Below are 19583 nucleotides of genomic sequence, written 5' to 3'. Positions count from 1 at the left end.
AGGACCTACTCTGTGCTAGACGTTCTTCTAGGTGCTGGGGATAGAGCAGTAAACTGGACACACACACACACAAAATATCTCTGGCCTCATTACATTCTTGTGGTCACAGAGTAGAGGGGTTACTATGAGCAAAGAGATGGACGAAAAGTAAATAGTATGCTAAAAGGTGGAAAGTACAATAAAAAACAAAGCAAGGCAAGGAGGAAGTCATGTCTGTTGGGGGCATAACCGTGTATAATGTGTTCAGGGAGGGCCTGCAAGGCTGACACTTGATTCAAAACACGGAGGCTCCAATGACACTGACTCAGGTCTACTCACTAGTTTCAAGTCTGTCACACTTTAAAAACCTAAGTTTCTGTATCTGTAAAATGCAGTTATTTATCCTGTCTACCTCACAGGGTTGTTGCCAAGAGCAAATACAATTCCGGATATCAAAAGTGTTCTCAAAGTCGACAAATCATGCCAATGAATATTAGATAACTCCATTACGCTGTAGAGAGAAATTCAGTGACCGGGCCTCAGCAGACCAGTCCTGAGCTGTTCAGGCTGAGGGGTACTGAGGTAGGGTGCATTCAGGCAAGGGGACAGGGTACTGACTGGTCTCAATGTTTTCTGAAAGTGTCAGCATAGAAACCAGCTGAAGCAAGACACTGAGACATGAATATGGAAAATTTTAAGAATCATATCAAAACATAAATACTTCTTAATTACCAAGTACTGTATGGGCAGGACTAAAATGTCCTTAAAGGCTGGACAGTGGTCACTTCTGGGGGAGATAAAGGGGAACTACTGGGACAGGGCACATGGAGGGTTTCCGGGTAGCTAAGAAGAGATTGCCTTATAGTAAGTAATACATTTGTTTAATGCTGTTTTCTGTTTTATTTTACAACGAAAAAAGTACAATATTGCTAACCCCCACAACTTACGACACATTTCATTTCACTACTTGTTGCAACTAGCAGAAAGAACAGGAAGTGAGGTCAGTAATCATTTGTTAACGGCTCTGATTAACAAACCCTCAAACCCATCAGTTCTGACCAACAAATTCTTGATCAATAAACCTGCATCCAGGGATAGACCGATAACTTAGCGAGGAATCTATGGGGGAGGAGGCTGGGTATAGTCTTGCTTTCCATTATCTCATAAGCATAACTGCAAATAAGGAGCAATGCTAGCTACATTTGTAAAAACGAACCCTTTACATCAAAAATATAAATTAAATAAGATGTAAAGCCTATGCCCATGCTGTAGAATTCAATCATATTATTTCCTCTACTGAACATCTGGAGTGAGATAGAATTCTCACCAGATGTTGTACAACATATGAGTGTGTACAACAGAATTATACTGTGGGTAACTCATTTGCTAACCTGACGAAAATTAATTTGCAAATCCCCACAAGGGTAAGACTGGTAACTTACCTGTTTCTGAATCCATCTCTGGTTCTGTCCACCTGCGGTTTCCCAAAACCAGGCTGATAGAAGTTTGCTGCCTGCACTGCAAGATCATGTGGCAGGGCCAGACCCTCCAAAGCTGCTTGTTGCAATTCAATCTGGCTCATCTGTTGACCAGAAATGGCAGAGGGGGATCAACAGAAGAATGAGGACAGTCAATGAACTTTATATAAAGGTCTCTCTTAGAAGGGTATATTTAAGCAGCAACTGAGAGAAATTAGATACTGCAACCTGACTAAATCGTGCTGCTGCCCACTGAACAGGACTTTAACTATTTAAGTATGACTTTAATTGTTCATTAATTTTCTAGCCTTCACTTGAATTATAGCTGAGCTTGAATTCTAGTTTAAAAACCACTTCCAAGAATTCTAGCAATTTAATTCTCCATCCCACAAACAACAATAAGGATGAAAAGTGAGCAATAGATTGCGTTTGAGAAAGAGCTCAGCCGGACCTGGGCTGTGACAGGGCTCATGGGCTTGCGCATGCCTTGGAATGGATCTCCAAGCAGCTGCGGTGGTCCTGGGGTGAAACCTGTGGGGAAAGTTCCAGTATCAGTGAGTGTCAAGACAGCACATTGCCCATCAGACATCATCCCCAGTGCATGCTGCTCCTGAACACCATCTCTTCAAGGAAGTACCGACTTCCCGGGCTGAGGGTGTCCCTCTTCTTCCGTGCCCCCCACCCAGTGGGCTAGGTGGACCTCAATCAGCACTTAATGACTCGAAGTGCTGCTTTTTCATCTTCTGCACTAAGCTGTCAGTTTTGTCCCTTTCAGAGCTGAGACCTCTATCTAACAGAGAACTTTTCTAGCCAGTGACTTGACCCATTATCACAAGCCAGCTGATACCAAAGCAGAGACCAGTGCTCTGAGGTGCACAGTTTCCATTCTATCTCCCTAACTGTGGAGGAAGATTACAAAAACTTCTTCTCAAGGTGTGACTGGCAGGGACCAGAGTGGCCGGAAGCCTAAAACAGTCCAGGGTGGTAGGAACACTGGGATTCTGCACAACACTTTGCTGAGACAGCTTTCTGGAAGTGCTTCTTCCATTCATATTCTGAATTAGTCACAAAACCTCACAGCTGATTGCATATCAACTTCATTAGGTTGGTAGAGAGCCACCATTCCGACATCTACTCTACCAAGAAAAACCTAGGCAGTCAAATTAACTTTTTTGGATTGAATTCCCAAAATAAGATAACTAAAGAGCTGGATCCAATTTAGATCAATCTCAAGAGAAAAAACTATAACATGAACGTATTTATCTAGATGAACAGTTGGATAATAAACTACCTTCCACATTTGTGTCCCCACCACCCCCAGAAAAAAGTATAAAAAATCCACGTATTTATTTTTCAAGTCTTCAAGGATGCTGATGAAAAAAGACTGGACGAGTATAACCTTTTGGGGGGGAGGGGTACAGCGCGACAGGGGACAGATGGACGGATACCTACACACAGAAGTATTTACCAATTGGCGATGGTATTCGAGGACGAAGGTAGTCTGCTGAGGCTGCTCGCGTCTGAAACACCTGTGACAGGGGAGGAGAAGGTGCCCTTTGGCCAAGCAAAGACGTTGTGGGCTCCAAGCTCCCCATAAGGCCACTCAGAAGATTGGAAGAAGCAGGTCTCTGAACTGGTGGCCCCAGAAGTTCCTACAGGCAGAAAAGTCACTTGTGAACAAACCTAGTTCTTCCTCCTAGTCAGAGGGTATGGAGTCACTTTTGGAAGCCAACGAAGAAACTCCCTGATGCCCCACTGAAGGACTTGGCACATGTCCATGCAGCACATTTCTCTGAATGTTCCCCTAGCAACATCTGCTACACACACAGGTTACTTTAAATTCCCATAGAAATTGCAAACTGGAAATCAAGGGCTTACTTTGTCATCCTTTTCAGCTCCTTCCCCACACCACCCTGAGATTAACAGCAACACAGAACTAAGTCAACAACATATCCTCAGGCGACATGGCCCATCCTCTAAGGCCCAGAGCTCGCCCCCCACAAGAACCCATTCAGAGGACACCTGTTCAGGGCCCTGAGGCCTCGGGTAAGATGAGGAAGTACCTGCAGGATGTTCTTAGGGACGGGCCGGCCCGGACTCTCAGCAGCGGACAGCAAATGGCTTTCAAGGTTTCGCTAAAAGAGTCAGAGGAAAACTGGTTTTAACCTTCTTACACACTTCACTTTGAGATTAGGTGGGGACCACGACAAAGCATTAAAAACTCCCCGGGGAGTCAGCACGAAGAGCAGGAAGATGTCAAAGTCACAGAAAATTAACTTAGGTCAACTTGTCCCACTCTCTCAACACATGGGTCCCAAAGATCTGGGGAAAGAATCTTCACATGTGCATGTGAAATCCAGTCACAGACCCTCAGACGAGGTCTTTTCCTCCCTGTGTTAACCCCAGTTCATTTCACTGTTTCTAACACTGTGACCAAAAGAAGAGAAAATGGTGAAATAGGGAAGCACTTACTTAGTAAAAAGTTACACATGGGAAATTTTGACAATTTACAGGCTTTAATTTTTGAGGCAACCTTTGCTACCCTTTATCTTTAACAAGATTTACAGACCACAGATGGTACTGAAAAGCCTAGTAAACAACATGCAGTTTTGGCCAAAATTGTTATATTTCAGTTTTGTATTTCAGGAAATTTAAAATTTATTATTTATTTATAAGTAAGCTGTAACAAAGGGGTTTTATATACAGGGTCAAATTCAAATCCTCCACTTATTGCTCCTCTGATGCAGCAGCAGTTACGTTTTGCATCCAACTTGCATTATTCCTGCACGTTAGTACATCCTTGCGCCCACTTAGCTCTGCCTGAAGTGCCTGCTCTGGTACAGTTTCCCTTCTCCTAGGTGGAGATGCCAAGGTCCACAGCAACAATCTCGGGTGTGACCAATAGCTCAAAGGCATCCAAGTGTTTTATCGCTGTTTTTGGAATCGGGACTCAATGCAGATGATTTTAATAAGAGATATCCTCAAGAGTCATTTAATTCCACCTAACAAAAACAAGTAGGCAACTTTATACTACAGGGCTTACTATATTTGGAGGATAGAGTATACAATTCAATTTGAAATGGAGTTTAGATTAAACCATCATGTCCTATGCTGGGGATGAAACAATATGACTGAACCTAAACAGATGGGGGCAGATCAGAAATAGTATACATAACACACACAGCAAGGTAATGCAAGACTTGGTTTTAGAAGTAGACTATGACTCAACAACATGCAAATCAAGCAGTAACTGGGGCTAATGTGCTTATTACATTACTTTCCTTGTTACTTCTTTTTCTAGGTTAGGTTGAGTTTGTGTTCCTCTTTGCCTAGCAACTTGAATTATGTCACCCATCACTTTACGTGCAGGTGTTTAAGGCTCATTCCGTTGGCTGAAACCAGACATATTTCAGAGCACTGAAACACCAATATTAAACCTTACAACTCAGGGTCAATTGTGTCAGTATCAAACCCTCGAATCATATCTGAAACAAAATGTTCAAAAGCATCAGGTTACCTGTTGAATTTCCCCGCTCCCTTTTCTGTACTCACTCACTCTAAAAGAAAGAGGCTACTTACAAGAATTGACCCACACCGCTGCAGTCAGCACCCACTCACCAAGACACAAAGGTAACAAGGAAGGAGTACAGGATAGTTTGTGATCTTTTAATCTGGTCTTCATTTGAAAGAACTTGTATCTAATAATTCTTTGTATGGAAACTTACTCCAAAGTAGTTTATGATAAATGTTCCCCTACAATTGGCATGATGTGGTCACTTATGTAGGAATAAGTCTACCTACCTGAGATGCCTCCTTTCAGAGGTAGAGCGTCAGTCCTGGCAGTAAGACCGGGAACAATGATACTATCTCTGTTGGAATCTCTGTCACTAACTGCTGGTCATATAGGAAACACCAAAAACCAGTTGCCTTCCCGAGGTACAACCTGTCACTGCCGTAGCTCACTTGTCGTCCCCAGACAAGGTGTAAGGGGAAAACAAGTGGCAAGACTCAATTTGGTGAATTTGCTATAGCTTAACTGGAGTAAGTCTATGTTTTTATTATTCAGATTTACCTTTTCCTTTTCTTTTGTATCATCAAGGAACAGCAATACTGACACATAGGCCGTGGCGGAGAACTACCCTCAAGTGTGTTATGACAAAGACCAGCATGTGCTACACCTGACATGCGCTCACCTTTTAACTTCATGCCTAAAGGTGTTTTACAAGTTTGGAGTCATAGCTTTTTCTATCAGTAAATACAGTGTACATTTGTCTTGAAAAATCTATCCTAGATACTTTACAAATGATTTGTACCACTGCCAACTGCCTAATCAAGAAAGCCGGTAATCCCAGGTATTTGGGACTGATAAGAAGGTGTGAAAAGACCTGACTATAAAAATACAGTAAGTTATTTTAACTTAAGTAGCTGAATAAACAGAAGACTTTCTTTGGAGCTCATCCAAAAAGATATTTTCACACCTTTTTTTTCCAACAGTGACTTAAAGTTATGTCTGAATCTTTCAATCTTTATACTGTCACCCACAATCCATACAGATTAACCACAAACCTTTCCCTAGTAACAAATAGGATGGCGATAATTAAAGAACACACAAAAGCATCAAGGACTAAGTGACTACTAAAGAATTTCCAACTTACTCAGAATACCTTTTTAAAAATCCATTTATTGTGGTGGGAAGTGCAATAGAAGAGGGAAAAGGAGGAAAGGCTGGGGTTTGTGCCAAATACTTACGCTGACTTTGGGCTGAGAAGGCAAAGTCCCACTTGCCTTCATGGTGCTCACTAGCTTGTTGAATGCAGTCATATCTCCATCTTTTTTGAGCTGTCGATTGCTGGTTACAGCACTCAGGGTCTCCTCTAAGTGTTCTGCCATGAAGGGAGTTGAATTCTTCACTTGCTGGTCCATCTTCAAGCCCTTGAGCCCTGCTTCCACCTCTTCCACTGAAAGCACAACCCCTGAATGTGCTGAAAAGGTTGAGAAAGTCCAGGTTAAGCCAAGCAAAGGACTATATGGTAGGAATTCTCTTTGGCTATCATGATGGTTAAGGTGAAAATAAAAAAGGCTGACACCAAAAATAGACGAATTGAAGACACTTAAAATCATTGTTGCTCAGTGGGAATAAGGCCATAATTGCATACTTAGTAAGAGATGGCATAAACTAACCTAAAATGTTTAGGTGCTAGAAATGGGGGGACCACAACCACGGGGTGCTATGCTTTAAGACTCGACAAGGTCAAGCAGATGGCCTTTGGACAGGAGCCCACCGTTCTCCCAGAATTCCAGCATTCTGAATAAACCTGCTTTTCTTTCTACCAAAAAAAAAATAAAAAAAAAATAGACGTGACAGGATCCCGTCGCATATCCTGCAGGAGAACCTCTACAATGAGTCTTCGGAGACTTGTTACCAGGGACAGGAATCCCAGCAGCTCAACATCAGCAAGATTGTTACCAGCACTATGGTTATCTCACTCAGATTCTACATTGAGGGCTTATAACCTAAGCAAGAACATGGCAGATTGGGGCAAAGATGTGAGGAGCTATCAAGTTAGGAGGATTATACCATTCACTGGTGTCATAATTAGGCTCCAGGTAAGAAAGGAGACTTGGTGGAAAAGTTCTTATCACAAGGCCCATGACCCACTGACTACAGGTTCTCAAAGAGGTGCTACTGTTTGATAGAAAGTTTTTTTTTTTGAAGAACATTAAATAAAACCCACCATCTTTTTGACTTTTGATGAAATAGTATGTTAGATTTAACTGCCTTAAGAGAACATTGAAGCTTTTTCAGATACCTAAAGCAGACTCTAATAAATACTTACAGCTCTCTTTAAGTTTTTCTTTATTTGCAGAAAGGCTGGAAAGAAGAGGTTTTAAATCCACTTTGGCTTTCTGTAGCATTTCTAAAATATCCACTTTATTTTCAGCATGGTCTTCCAATGGTATAGGAGCAAAATAATTCCCCGAATTCTGCCCAGGAGAGAGGATGGCTTGCTCCAGACCTAATATTTCAAGTACATATATTGATAATTAATTGGTGTGAATACAGCACAGAAACATATCTTCAACAGTATTAAAAGGACACAAATTAAAGATTTTACTCTCCAGAGATCCTTTAACCCTAATGGACCCCCGACTAATGAAGACAGAATGAACGATGTCAGAGAAAGCTCAAGTCTACGTCCAAGGCTAGAATCTGAAGCCATTTACCTGCAAGTCTCTCCAGTTCTTCATGTGGTGTTGACCCGAGACTGCTGGATCGGCTTCCTGATCGGCTTGGGTTAGAGAACCACCTACTGAAACGACTGGCAGAGACTGACCCTTCTCCCAAAACATCTTCTATCATCTAAAGGGAAATACAAAAGGAGCTAAGACAATAGTTTCTAAGTGAAAAGGACAAGAAGGTTCAAATTTTAAGAAAGGGTCACTTACTTTGAAACTTCCTTTGAAGCAGCTGACCTGAAGGTAAACACCCTCAGAACTTAGGATTTTGAACATCTTTAACTTTTCTTCCTCTCCTGGGTCATTTCTGAGTAACCCAAACTCGGGCATAACCAACCATGTATTTTCTAAGCATATAAAGCAAAACCTCTGGGCCACAGAAAGCGTTTTCGTTTTCTATCCTTTGCCTCATTAGAAAATCCATGAACTACTGAGTTCTAAGAGGACATAGTTTCAAAATCAAAATCAGCACCAGGACTAAAGCATTCCATTGCCAAGCAGATGAGTGGCCTTCAACTAAACATCAGGTATGGAGAGCTGATGAAAGAAAACCCTTGCTTCAAACATTCTCAAAGTTGTAATGAACATTATAAAGTTCAACGCTGATAATTTCAGAAGCCAAAAGTTAAAATGTAGAGCTCACAGAGATGATAACTCCAAGCCCAAGTTTAGAAAGTGTCAGAATGTGAAAGATGAAGTTTTAACTAATCTCTAGTATCTATTTGAACTTAATGGGGAGTTTTCAGGTGCTTGTTTTGTTTTAAATCAGACTTCTATGGTGTTTGGCTTAATAAGAAGGCCAACTAAACGATGCACTATGATCAGAAATGATTTCTTCAACACTGTTTCATAATAGTAATTTGTATTACCAATCCTTAAAAACTAGATTTAAATATTTTTTAAAAAGGAAAATTCTATTCTATCATAAATCCAGTCAAGTATTCAAATTGATCTTTATGCAGTGTTCTTACTGATATTTAGAAGATAAAGCAAATGTCAATCCAAAAAATGGCGCATCCTTGAAAATAAGGCATAAACTTTCACTTCTATACCAATGGTAAACAGAAAACACATTTTCCCCCAAGCTGGTACATGGATGACAGTTAATGACTGTTTTATCTGAAGTGTGGCACTTGCAGTTTCCAGTTAAAGTTCAGCCGTGGAAGGTTAAGACTCTTTTATTCTTATCTGGAAGAATTTTCTCATTATACATACCCAAACTAAACCATAAAATACTTCTCTTGAACACAAGGGATTTTAATTCAAGACACTAATTTATTATTTGTGGTACTTCGATTTTCTGAGGTATTATTCAGACAGTTTCAATCACATTCCACTTGTAGACCCTCATACCTTAAATAATGCTGACTTTTAAATGCACTAATTCTGCAATAAAGTATAAGAGAAGCATGAATCATGTGGCACTGTGAAAAATTGGGAATTGTACCCAAGATACAATCACCTTGGTGATAAACAGGAATTACTTTAAAAGTAACTAAAAGCTACAGCTACTAAAAATATTTTAATGTTAGAAAGTTTGAAATTAGCAAAAAAATGGCTTTGCATTTTAATCCTTGTATTTCCTCTGATCATACTGTACAGGGAAAAATCTGAAGATACACAGGAGGAACATGAAAAAGTAAAGGACATGAATATAAAGTATTTCTATATTGGACATTTTCTAAAGATATGATAGGTAGTAAGTAGAGAAAGTTGTTTCCATATTTTGATCATTGACCAACTTGGTTTTGCTTAGATTTATTATAGGCTAAGTTTTATTATAGTTAAGACATAAAAAGTAGAAACAAAGTTACTTTTACACACATTTACTGGAAATGCCAATTTCAAGAAACTAAAGCATTTAAAACCCAAAAAGAACCTGAAAGAGTTTAGCTTATCAGTCGTTTTTACCACAGAGCAAGCTGAGATGCTCTAACAGCAGTGCCTCCCATCCTGCAACCTGGCACAGGAAATGGAAACCTGAGCCCATAGCTCTGACTTCCTGGTCAAGACACCCTCTGCTACATCCTTGTTGACCATCAACCGATCAAGGAGAGGACCCTGTGAACTGTATTCTGGTATGTTTCAGCTGCTCTTTCTAGACTAGATTTTTAATAGCATTTTTAAAGTAACCTGTGTGACTGTTAGTCTGGTCCCTCAAACAAAGGTCACTTAGACAAGTCATATCCTAAGATTCATATTATTATTCTGATTATCAAACAGATACTGTGTAATATTTTTGCTCTTTGACAATTACTAGGTTTTATTGATCAATGCTTTTCTTTTATTACTTTCTACTTTTAAGAAAATTTGTGAATTTTTGTATTGTTTCACTGTAGCTTAATTTTTTTGGGATTTCTAATGAGTGCATTTAAGGCTATACATTTTCTTCCAAGCATACTTTTGATTATGCCACCAAGGATTTTCTATGTCATGTTCCTGTTCATCTCTACATAGTTTAGGATTCCCGTTTTGATTTCCTTTTTTCTTCATTCAACATACTTAGCACCTGTTATGTGTCAGGCACTGTATATAGATTAATAGTTGCGACATACCTAAACAAACCTATTTTTAATTATTTAACTGAAATTATTTGCACATGGGATCCAAACTGAAAGTTTGGATCGATTTTTGTGACTGTCAACTTCTAATACCAGTAAATATAGTTTAGAAATATAGGTATAAAAAAAAAAAAAAAAAAAAAAGAAATATAGGTATATTTCTGTTTATACCTATTAATACTCAACACTGTGGAGCTTATGGAGTGCCATGTACTATTTCAAGCACTTTATATAACATTTGTTAAATGACATTCAAATCTTATATAGCCCTTCTTACTTATTTTCCCCAACTGACTGGTCATTTTCTGAGCATTGTATTAGAATCCAGCTGGTCATATAGCACATTGCAGCACCTGTTTCACTGATCCCAGTTTTTCTTTTAAATTAATGTGACACAGTATACGCACCTTAACGAGCAGTACCTCCATAAAAAGCATAGATTTCCTACCCAGTACCTACTGCTCAGCATTAGCCAAGTTTTGGTTGAGGGTGAGAGCCAAAGGATAAGATGGTGCTGAATTACTATTCCTCCCTTTTATGCTTTAGAGGAAGTATAGTTGTGGGGAATTAAGAGCAAAGACTATTAACTGAAACCGCATAAATCAGAATTCAGTTCCCACCACTTACTAGCTGTATGACTTTGGACGAGTTATTTAAATCTCTGTGTCTGTCTCCTCATCTATAAAATGGAAACAGCAGTAAACTAACTTATAAAGGTTTTGTGAGGATTAAACGACTAATTATATGTAAAGCCTAAAGCACTGTATGTATATCACCTATCGTTAAAAGTTTCGTTTTGAATTTTTCGTCTGCCTCAACACACAGGTAAGTTTTATAGATGCTCACATTTGGAGCCACATACAGGTCTCTAAATTTGACCTTTTGCTGTGAAAACTTTTTACAATAAGATTTCCATCTGTTTTCTAAGAATACAAAAAAAAAAAAAAAAAAAGTTACCGAACACAGTTTGTTGGTATAAAAATAAAAAATTACTGTTCCCTCAAAAGCTAAGAATTTGAGAGGACTACTCAATTTTACATCAAGTAAATTAAGTTCACATTTGGATGTGACCCTTCTGTTCATAGTAAGCCAAAGGACTGTTGGCTAGCTAGTGAGGTTTCTGGCTAGGAAACTTTGAGTTAAAATTGTTCTTACACTTTAAGAAACAAAACCAAGCAGTTGCCAGTTGATTTGGAGCCATGCTCCTGAGCAGTGCCACAGACTGTGGGCTTGGACCATGCTGTCTACATAGAAGTAATTTCAGAGAGTGGGAGTACATACTTAGAAACCTCTACAGCAATTTGTCACTGCTGTGACATTGGTACTTTATACTGAAGTTTTGGTCCTCAGTGAATTGGAAATAAAACCTTGCCCCCCTTACCAAAGAGAATTTAAGAAGTACTGCCCTAGAACTCATCTGTGGCCCTGTACCTATCAGTGCTGTGCCGTGTCTGCTCACCTTTTCTGGGTGGCCATCTTTTGGGGGTTGAGGGTGAGGCAGGCAAATGACAAAAGAGATAGGCCAATGTTGCCCGCTCTGTCGTGCCCAGTTTTATCTGCTAATGCACTAATCAAACAAGGAGCAGTTATAGTCAAGCAGTAGCGTCATTGAAGTTAAATTCCATGAACCATCAATTCTAAAGGACTGGTCAAACTTACTTGCTGTATTTGGTCTTGTAAATGGGACACTGGAATGTACAGATTCTTTTGGTCAAATGATTTTTAAATTCTATTTGATCAGAGTTCTAGGCACTCTTTCAGCAACCACAGAAAACCTGATTTCTGTGTATGTAGGCCAGTTAAATGTTTTCTTCACAGGTTTGATGAGGCTATACTAAGCCCTAAACAGCTGAAGGGGATAGGAGCAAGGGCAGGTAGCAAGTGAAGGTCTGGGATGTCGTACTGTTTCTACTGTAAAAGTCAAGAAAGCCCAGACCTCAACAGCTCAGCAGCAACACTGAAGAGCATCCTGAATTCCTCTGCACTAAAGGTTTTCAGAACCATCGCACCACAAAGGCACCACCTCACCAGCCAGCCTGACCCAAGGAATGCAGATCAGTGTGACACCAACCACCCGGTATAAAACTCCACCTCCACTGAAATCTTTACAACACACATTTAACTACTTAAAAGTTAAAGCAGACAATGTTCTTCAACATCTGAAGAATTCTTAGGCCAATGCTACCAGTCTGGGAAAACAGTTAACTTGTACTGAATTCTCAGTCATTCCCACTAAGCCTCTCAAAACAAAGCCAACAAAAATTCAAATGAGTTATTTGAATTCAAAAATTCAAACAAGAGTTCATTCTTAAAAATTAAGAATAAAAGCCCAAACAACCCCAAAATATCTAGCAAAACAATACTTTAAAAAGAGGTATCTTCAGACTCGGGACAAATGTAAGCATATAGTTGCTCCTCCATGTTTATAAGTGGGCAGCTACACTCACCGAAGCCAAGCACGGCACTTTATCAAGGTTAAAGAACTCATTAAAGTCAAATTCTCCCGGGGACTGCTCAGGCAAGACGGCGTCCCTCGGCACTTCCTGATCAGCAGCAGGCTCGTGTGCGAGGATGACCTCCACCTCATGCTCTTCGGCCACTCCTCCATTGCACTCGACTATGCCTGAAAGCAAAACCAGGACAAAAACAGGCTGATCAAGCGAACTGCTCCAGACTTACTCTGTGGCTTCAGCCATCATCACACGCGAAGAAGAGCCACCGATGACTTTAAAAGCAGACTTCTTGTGCTGGTACAGCATTTGCAACTGTAAAACAGGTCCCTTCCTATGGAGCTAGAGGAGGAAACGGCCTTGACAGGCCAGAACACCACATGATGAGAGCAGGACTGTAGCCCCCACTCAGCCCACTCTTCAAGTTTTCTACAGTGTAGTGGATTCTTTTTCTAACGACTTATTTATTTATTTAAAAAGATAATCTTTGCCAAGTCTCTTACTGATTCAAAATGGAACCAAATTAATTTCGCTCTGTCTTCACACATGCATCTGGCACCATCAGCGTTCTGCAACCTAAGATATTTATGTGAAACCTAGCATGAGGGCAATTTTCACTTGCCTACAGGTTGGTTGTTCATCCTTCAAGGCATAGCACAAATGTCACCTCCTCTAGGAAGCCTGCCTGCCTGTCCATTTTGATCCTACCCAGCAAAATTGATCACAGCCTTCTCTATAATCACTGTATTATGTCTCAGGGTACTTACCATTCTATAATACAGTAACCGTCTGGTAAGACTGAGCTCTCTGAGGGCAGGAAACCTGCTCTAATCAGCTTTATCTTACTCTGTAGTGCCTGATACGTTTAAAACTCAGTAATACTTGGTTGTTGTTAGGATGGGAAGGTAATGTCTAAGTGAAGCTACCGAGAACTAATGTTTAAGGAAACTAACATCTTAATTTTAGCCAGAGTATGGGCAAAAAGCAAAATCCGTAGGGTTAAAAAAAAACACACCAAAAACTTTTTTCTTTTAAGTAAGTGCACTGAGAGATACTGGGCATTCAAGTTTTTAATCTGAAGAACTGAACTCCCAAAGCCCCACCCTGTAAAAACACCTATATAAGAGCTGCCTACAGTTTCAACATCACAATAGATGTGAAAATCTCCTAGGAAAAAAAGCATAAAATCTGGACTCATCCCTTCTCAAAAGTCCCTAACAGTTCCGTAGCCTTGATATTAATCAGCCAGGATATTCTAGACCAAGAGAGGCTAAATGCTGTCATCTGCACTGACATTCCAGTAACACTTCCGAGAGCAAAGCGGGACTACAACAACTGAAGGCTTAAGTGGCTTGCTTACCCAAGGTCTCCACACTACCAAGTAGCAGAAGCTTCCACCCCAGGACGCCCACCAACGCTCTGCCACAGCCCGCTGTGCACGTAAGGCAGCACCACTCCTCCACAGGGTGTCTGCCACCTTTGTGAGCCCTGGATGAGGCAAGTCCGTCTCTTCGGTGGTCAGCACATCTTACTGCTAACCACCTGAGGCAATGACTGTAGCCCCTCAAAGACTTACACTGAAACTACAATGACTACTTTGGAGGAAGTATTATCCTTATTTTACAAAGAAACTGAGCCCTAGAAAAAGCAAACAACTTCATCACCCAATCAAGGCCACGTCTGTGTCCTTTTCACTACAGCAGTGCTTCTCCTTGACCTACTATGCCCACCAGAACCTGCCTACTGACTTCAGGACTTACAAGCAACATACATTTTGTTACAGTTTTGTTTCCCAACTTAAGGATGGGAGCCAGAAGAATTTATATATACATAGCTCATCCATTTACAAAAGAAACTTTAATATTTTTCCTGTGTTGAAATGAGAACATCTCTTAACAGATGAATGGCTTTTGCAAGTAGCAAGAGTGCCCCACATGCAATTTTATGCAGCCTCAAGCTCTCTGGAAAGCAAACTGGGCCTGACAACTGAGAGTGGGCACAAGTAGGGAGGAATATGCACTAGCAGACAAACGTAACTGGCCATTTATTATGATTGCCTCAAAAGCCAGGGACCCAGGAAAGATAACTAAGGGCAAGCTTTACCACATTTCAGAATGAACGTATACTTTCTTTAGAGAGAATGCAAATTACAATGTTCTTTCCTATCGCTAGAGGGTTTTAACTGTTTCCCTGTTCTACATAACTTTGTGCTGGTCACAAGTGTAATACATATTCAAATAGTTTCATTCGCCACCGTACACACATCACTTAGCGTGGGTGCTCAATACTTATCTGTTTTAAAAGCCTGCAGGCAAGGAACATGTTTGTCTTGCTCAGTGCTACACTCCCAGACTAGCACGTGTCTGCAAAGAACTGCTACATGGTAAGTTCAGTGGAAAGCTGCAATACAGACACAAAAACGAACTAAAAGGCACTCACCGTTCCTCCCCCCCTTTTCATTTTTGCAGCCAAGATGAAACTACAGGGTACCTATTTTTCTTAAATACAGTTGCTAAGAGAACCTATGAACCTTTTGCAATTAACTGATGGGGGTGAGTGAACCAAGACCCCTGGATTCTACTCGAGGCTTCGTCATGAAACCTGTGTGACAGGGTCTCAGGTTGTTGCCTCTTTCTAGGCCTGTCTCTCTTTGCATCTGTAAGGTGAGGAGGTGACATCACTGATATATCTCACTCCTTTTGGCCTCTCCACTTGTTGATACAAGAATGGTTAAAATTCAGACTTCATTTCAGTGAAGAAAAACATGCTTCTCACCAGAAGCCTGATCTGCAATCATTAGGAAAAAAGACCACACTTGCTGGTGCTGTTTTAGTCTAATCGAGAATGAGACAAAGGCATATCTCAAAGGCAATGTAATAGCAAAGTCTCCTAAGTTATCCATCAATTTCCTGCATTACTTTAGGGAAGAAAGATTAACAGCATAAGATAATGATAATGTCTCTGTATTTTAAAGATTGTGCAAAAAAAGACAAGTAAAATGATTTCTCCTAAATAAATCCGATTAGCTTATTTCTGTTTAAATGTTTTAGCCTCATAATTTTAAAGTGGCACTGATTAAAAACCCACATGTTAAAATAGCTTTCCCCTTTTGTTGCCTGGTCTCTGCCAAAAGGTTTTTTCCCCACTAAACCTGAAGGCTGCAAGGAACTAGAATTTACTGAGTAACTGTCCACAAGAGGCTGAGCTCTGATGTGTACATTTGATCTTGATGCTAAAAGTAACCCTCAAAGTAATGAAGTAGGCATTGTCTTCACCTTACAAAGAAAAAGGCCCACCTGTTAAGAGTTTTATCAAAGATTATCGTGTTTCTAAGCAGCAGCCTCAGAACTCAAAACCCAGACTAGCCCACCTGGCTCTTCACTGCTTCTTCCCAAAACCATCAGCCCAGAGCTAGCCACTTCTGAGCCAGGTTGCTGCCCTGAAAACAACTACTGGGGCCCCTACTCTGCATCTGGCACCTCTCATACATTTAGCTCTGTTTTCGTCAGTTTAGTAAAGGAGACACCTAACCTTATCTCACTCACAGTTAAGAAAACTGAGTTTAGGAGATGCCAAGTCACCTAGGAAGGTCTAATACCTGGTGAAGAAGGTGGGCTCCGAAGCCTAAAAGCATCGTTTGACTCTTCACTACTTACTTCCCTAGTGCCCACAGACAAGTCACTTAAGCCCCCTGTACCGCTAACTGTTCACCTCTAAGATGGGCATAAAAGTACCTAGCTCAGGAGGATTATACAGACAAAATGGAGGATTAGATAGACAAAATGCTTCTGTGTCTAGTCATAAAGTGTGCTCAATACATGAGACCCCTCATTATTTCTACCATGTTTCCTGTCTCTGGGGAACGCCTTCGTGTACCCAGTGCTCTCAATAGGGTAATGTGACACGTTTCTGTTTAGCAGCAGGCACAAGCTGAGGACACAGCATACCATCCCAAAGGTTCTGCTGACCTTCCTTCACAGAGGCCGTCCGTCGCCTTGTTCTTTTTCTCCCCTTGTGATCTTCTTCCAGTATCTTATCATCAAAGCCAGTCAGCTCAATGGTTTCAGACTGACTTGTGGGTCCAGCTGAGAACCATTCGGGTTCTTCTTCTGTGTAGGAATCATTTCTTCTACGCTCACCAAAGACACGCTTACTATCGCCAAACTCCCTCTGGAAAATACATAATACAAGATAAAAAACAAGATTCTACTTAAGGCACTTCTACCTCAATCAAGGTCTTGATGAATTAGATAATGCTCCCTGGTGCAATGAAGATGCTATGCTGTAGAACTGAAGCTGCTCCCCGACCCCACCCAGCTCTCTCTACTGCTCCCTACGTGGCTGAAGAATGAGTGGGCTGTGTTCATCCAGGATCTCAAAGGAACCTGGTAGGAATGAAGCGAATATTGAGTCCCTACGTACACGAGGTGCCAAAAGATCTAGAAACAAACCCTGAAACGCTTGTCCTTGTAGTCCCTCTCTCGGTCTCTGTCTCGCAAGTCCCGCAGGTCCTTATCGTTAAGACGGTGATCCTTTTCAAAGGTCCTAGCAGAGATTATCCTCCCACTGCCAATCCTTCGTCCCCCAAGCAGGCGAAGCCCATCACTGTCTTTCTCCAACGGGCTTCCTGAGCGCCGGGAGCTAACAGCAGCCGTCACGTGGCAGCCCCCTCCAAAGCTTCGTCTCTGTGGGCTGAGAACAACATCTAAGTCATCTTCTTTTACGCGCTCTCGTGGATCTGCAAAGATGCCAGAAATACAAAGATAAGCAAACCAGCAAGGGCATTTTTCCTCTCTAGGTGGCATGTCCACAACTGGCGGTGGTAGGAGTATTGGAAAAGTCACCACTAAAAGCTACAGAGTAACACGTACGTTGCATATTTAAATAAGACTGAGATTTTGCTTTTTCGCTTTGGAGCAATAAATGTACTTAATAAATGATTTTCCATGATTCGTCTCCTCAATCACTTTATTTTGACTAAGTCCTTACCTAAGTAATTATTAGCAAATATTTTATCAAATAAACTATAGTAGGTGCCAGTATTTGAAAACATAACTACTGAAAAAGTTAAAGTGTCTCTTCAACAAATGGTATTGAGGGGTGGACAGGTGGCTCAGTTGGTTAGAGCGCAAGCTCTGGGCAACGGGGCTGTGGGTTCAATCCCTACATGGGTCAGCAAGCTGCGCCCTCCACAACTAGAAGGAAGTCAATGAGCTGCAGCTGATCTCCTGGGTGGCCAGATGGCTCAGTTGGTTGGAGCGCGTCCTCTCAACCACAAGCTTGCCCAGTTCGACTCCCGCAAGGGATGGTGGGCTGTGCCCCCTGCAACTAACAATGGCAATTGGACCTGGAGCTGAGCTGTGCCCTCCACAAAACAATTGAAAGGACAACAACTTGAGTTGGAAAAAACCCTGGCAGTACACACTGTTCCCCGATAAAGTCCTGTTCCCCTCCACCCCCCCCAAAAAAAAACCAAAACAAAAAAACAACCAAATGGTGTTGAACAGTTGGATATCCATATACAAACAAATAAACCCGAATCCACATCTGGTACTATACACAAAAATTAATTCAAAATGGATCATAGATCTAAATGCAAAACCTTAAACTATAAAATTTCTAGAAGAAAACATAGGAGGAAATCTTTGTGACACTCGGTTAAGCAAAGTTTTCTCAGGCACGACACAGCAAGAGCATAATCCCTTTTAAAAAATGATAAACTGGGCTTGATCAAAATTTAAAACTCCTGCTCTTTGACAGATATACTGTGTTTCACCGAAAATAAGACCTAACCGGAAAATAAGCCCTAGCATGATTTTTCAGGAGGACATCCCCTCAACATAAGCCCAAATGCGTCTTTTGGAACAAAAATTAATATAAGACCTGGTCTTAGTTTTGGGGAAACATGGTAGTTAAATCCTCACTTAATGTCACTGACAGGTTCTGTGACTTTTAAGTCAAACAATGTGTAATTAAACCAGTTTTACCAGAGGCTAATTGATATAAACAAAAGTTAAGTTCCTAGGGCATCTCATCAACGTTATAATGAAACGATGTTGAATGAAATGTTATTCAAGAACCTGGTGTGTTGTTCAGAGATGCAAAAATAAGCCCTAGACTGCGAAAAAATATTTCAAAGCATCTATCTGACAAATGGCCTGTATCCAATACATACAAAAGCTCTTATTAAAAACTCAAAAACAATCCAGTTAAAAAATGAACAAATGGTTTGATACTTTGCCAGAGAGGATACATGGATAGTCAATAAGCATATGAAAAAATATTCAACATCATTAGTCATTAGGGAAGTGCAAATTAAACCATAATGTGATACCACTACACACCTGCTAAATGGCTAAAATAAAAAAGACTGACCATTTCAAGTACTGATGAGGATGTGGAGCAAATGGAACTCTCATACACTGCTGTAAAATGGTATAACCACTTTGGAAAATGGCATGGTAGTTTCTCAAAATGTTAAACATCTACTATAGGACCCAGCCATTCTACTTTTAGATGTTCACCCAACAGACAAAAAAGCATATGTCCATATAGAGACTGGTACATGAATATTCATAGTTTTGGTTAACAGTCAAAAACTGGAAACCCAAATGTCCATCAACAGTGAACAAACTGTGGCAAATTCATACAATGGAATACTACTGGGCAACAAAAAGGAACTATTTATACATCTGACACCATGAATGAATCTTAAAACAACTATTCTGAGCTACCTAAAGCGTGCACGCCATATAATTCCATTTACATTAAGTTCTAGGAAATGCAAACTAATGTGTAGTGACAGGAAGATCGGTGCCTGTCTGGGGGGGAGTGTGAGGAGGAGATTCACAGGAGGAGTACTCAGGAAACTTGTGGGG

The 19583-nt window shown here is 40.7% G+C and overlaps 1 protein-coding gene across 4 annotated transcripts in view; it reads right to left on the bottom strand.

Moving 5' to 3' along the window:
• Positions 1-19583, bottom strand: part of EIF4ENIF1 (eukaryotic translation initiation factor 4E nuclear import factor 1) — a 42866-nt gene that overhangs the window by 6015 nt on the left and 17268 nt on the right. For all 4 annotated transcript variants that reach the window (XM_019754240.2, XM_019754244.2, XM_019754241.2 and 1 more), the window contains exons 5-14: positions 17157-17443; positions 16674-16875; positions 12703-12878; positions 7683-7818; positions 7295-7474; positions 6207-6439; positions 3521-3592; positions 2926-3109; positions 1909-1988; positions 1422-1561 (exon numbers count right to left, since the gene is read on the bottom strand). In XM_019754240.2, coding sequence (XP_019609799.2) covers positions 1422-1561; positions 1909-1988; positions 2926-3109; positions 3521-3592; positions 6207-6439; positions 7295-7474; positions 7683-7818; positions 12703-12878; positions 16674-16875; positions 17157-17443 — 1690 coding nt within the window. The remainder of the gene's footprint in view (positions 1-1421; positions 1562-1908; positions 1989-2925; positions 3110-3520; positions 3593-6206; positions 6440-7294; positions 7475-7682; positions 7819-12702; positions 12879-16673; positions 16876-17156; positions 17444-19583) is intronic.

This window comes from Rhinolophus sinicus, linkage group LG16 (genome assembly GCF_036562045.2).
Source record: "Rhinolophus sinicus isolate RSC01 linkage group LG16, ASM3656204v1, whole genome shotgun sequence".
Classification (NCBI taxonomy): Eukaryota; Metazoa; Chordata; class Mammalia; order Chiroptera; family Rhinolophidae; genus Rhinolophus; species Rhinolophus sinicus.
This window is presented reverse-complemented; position numbering and strand designations above follow the sequence as displayed.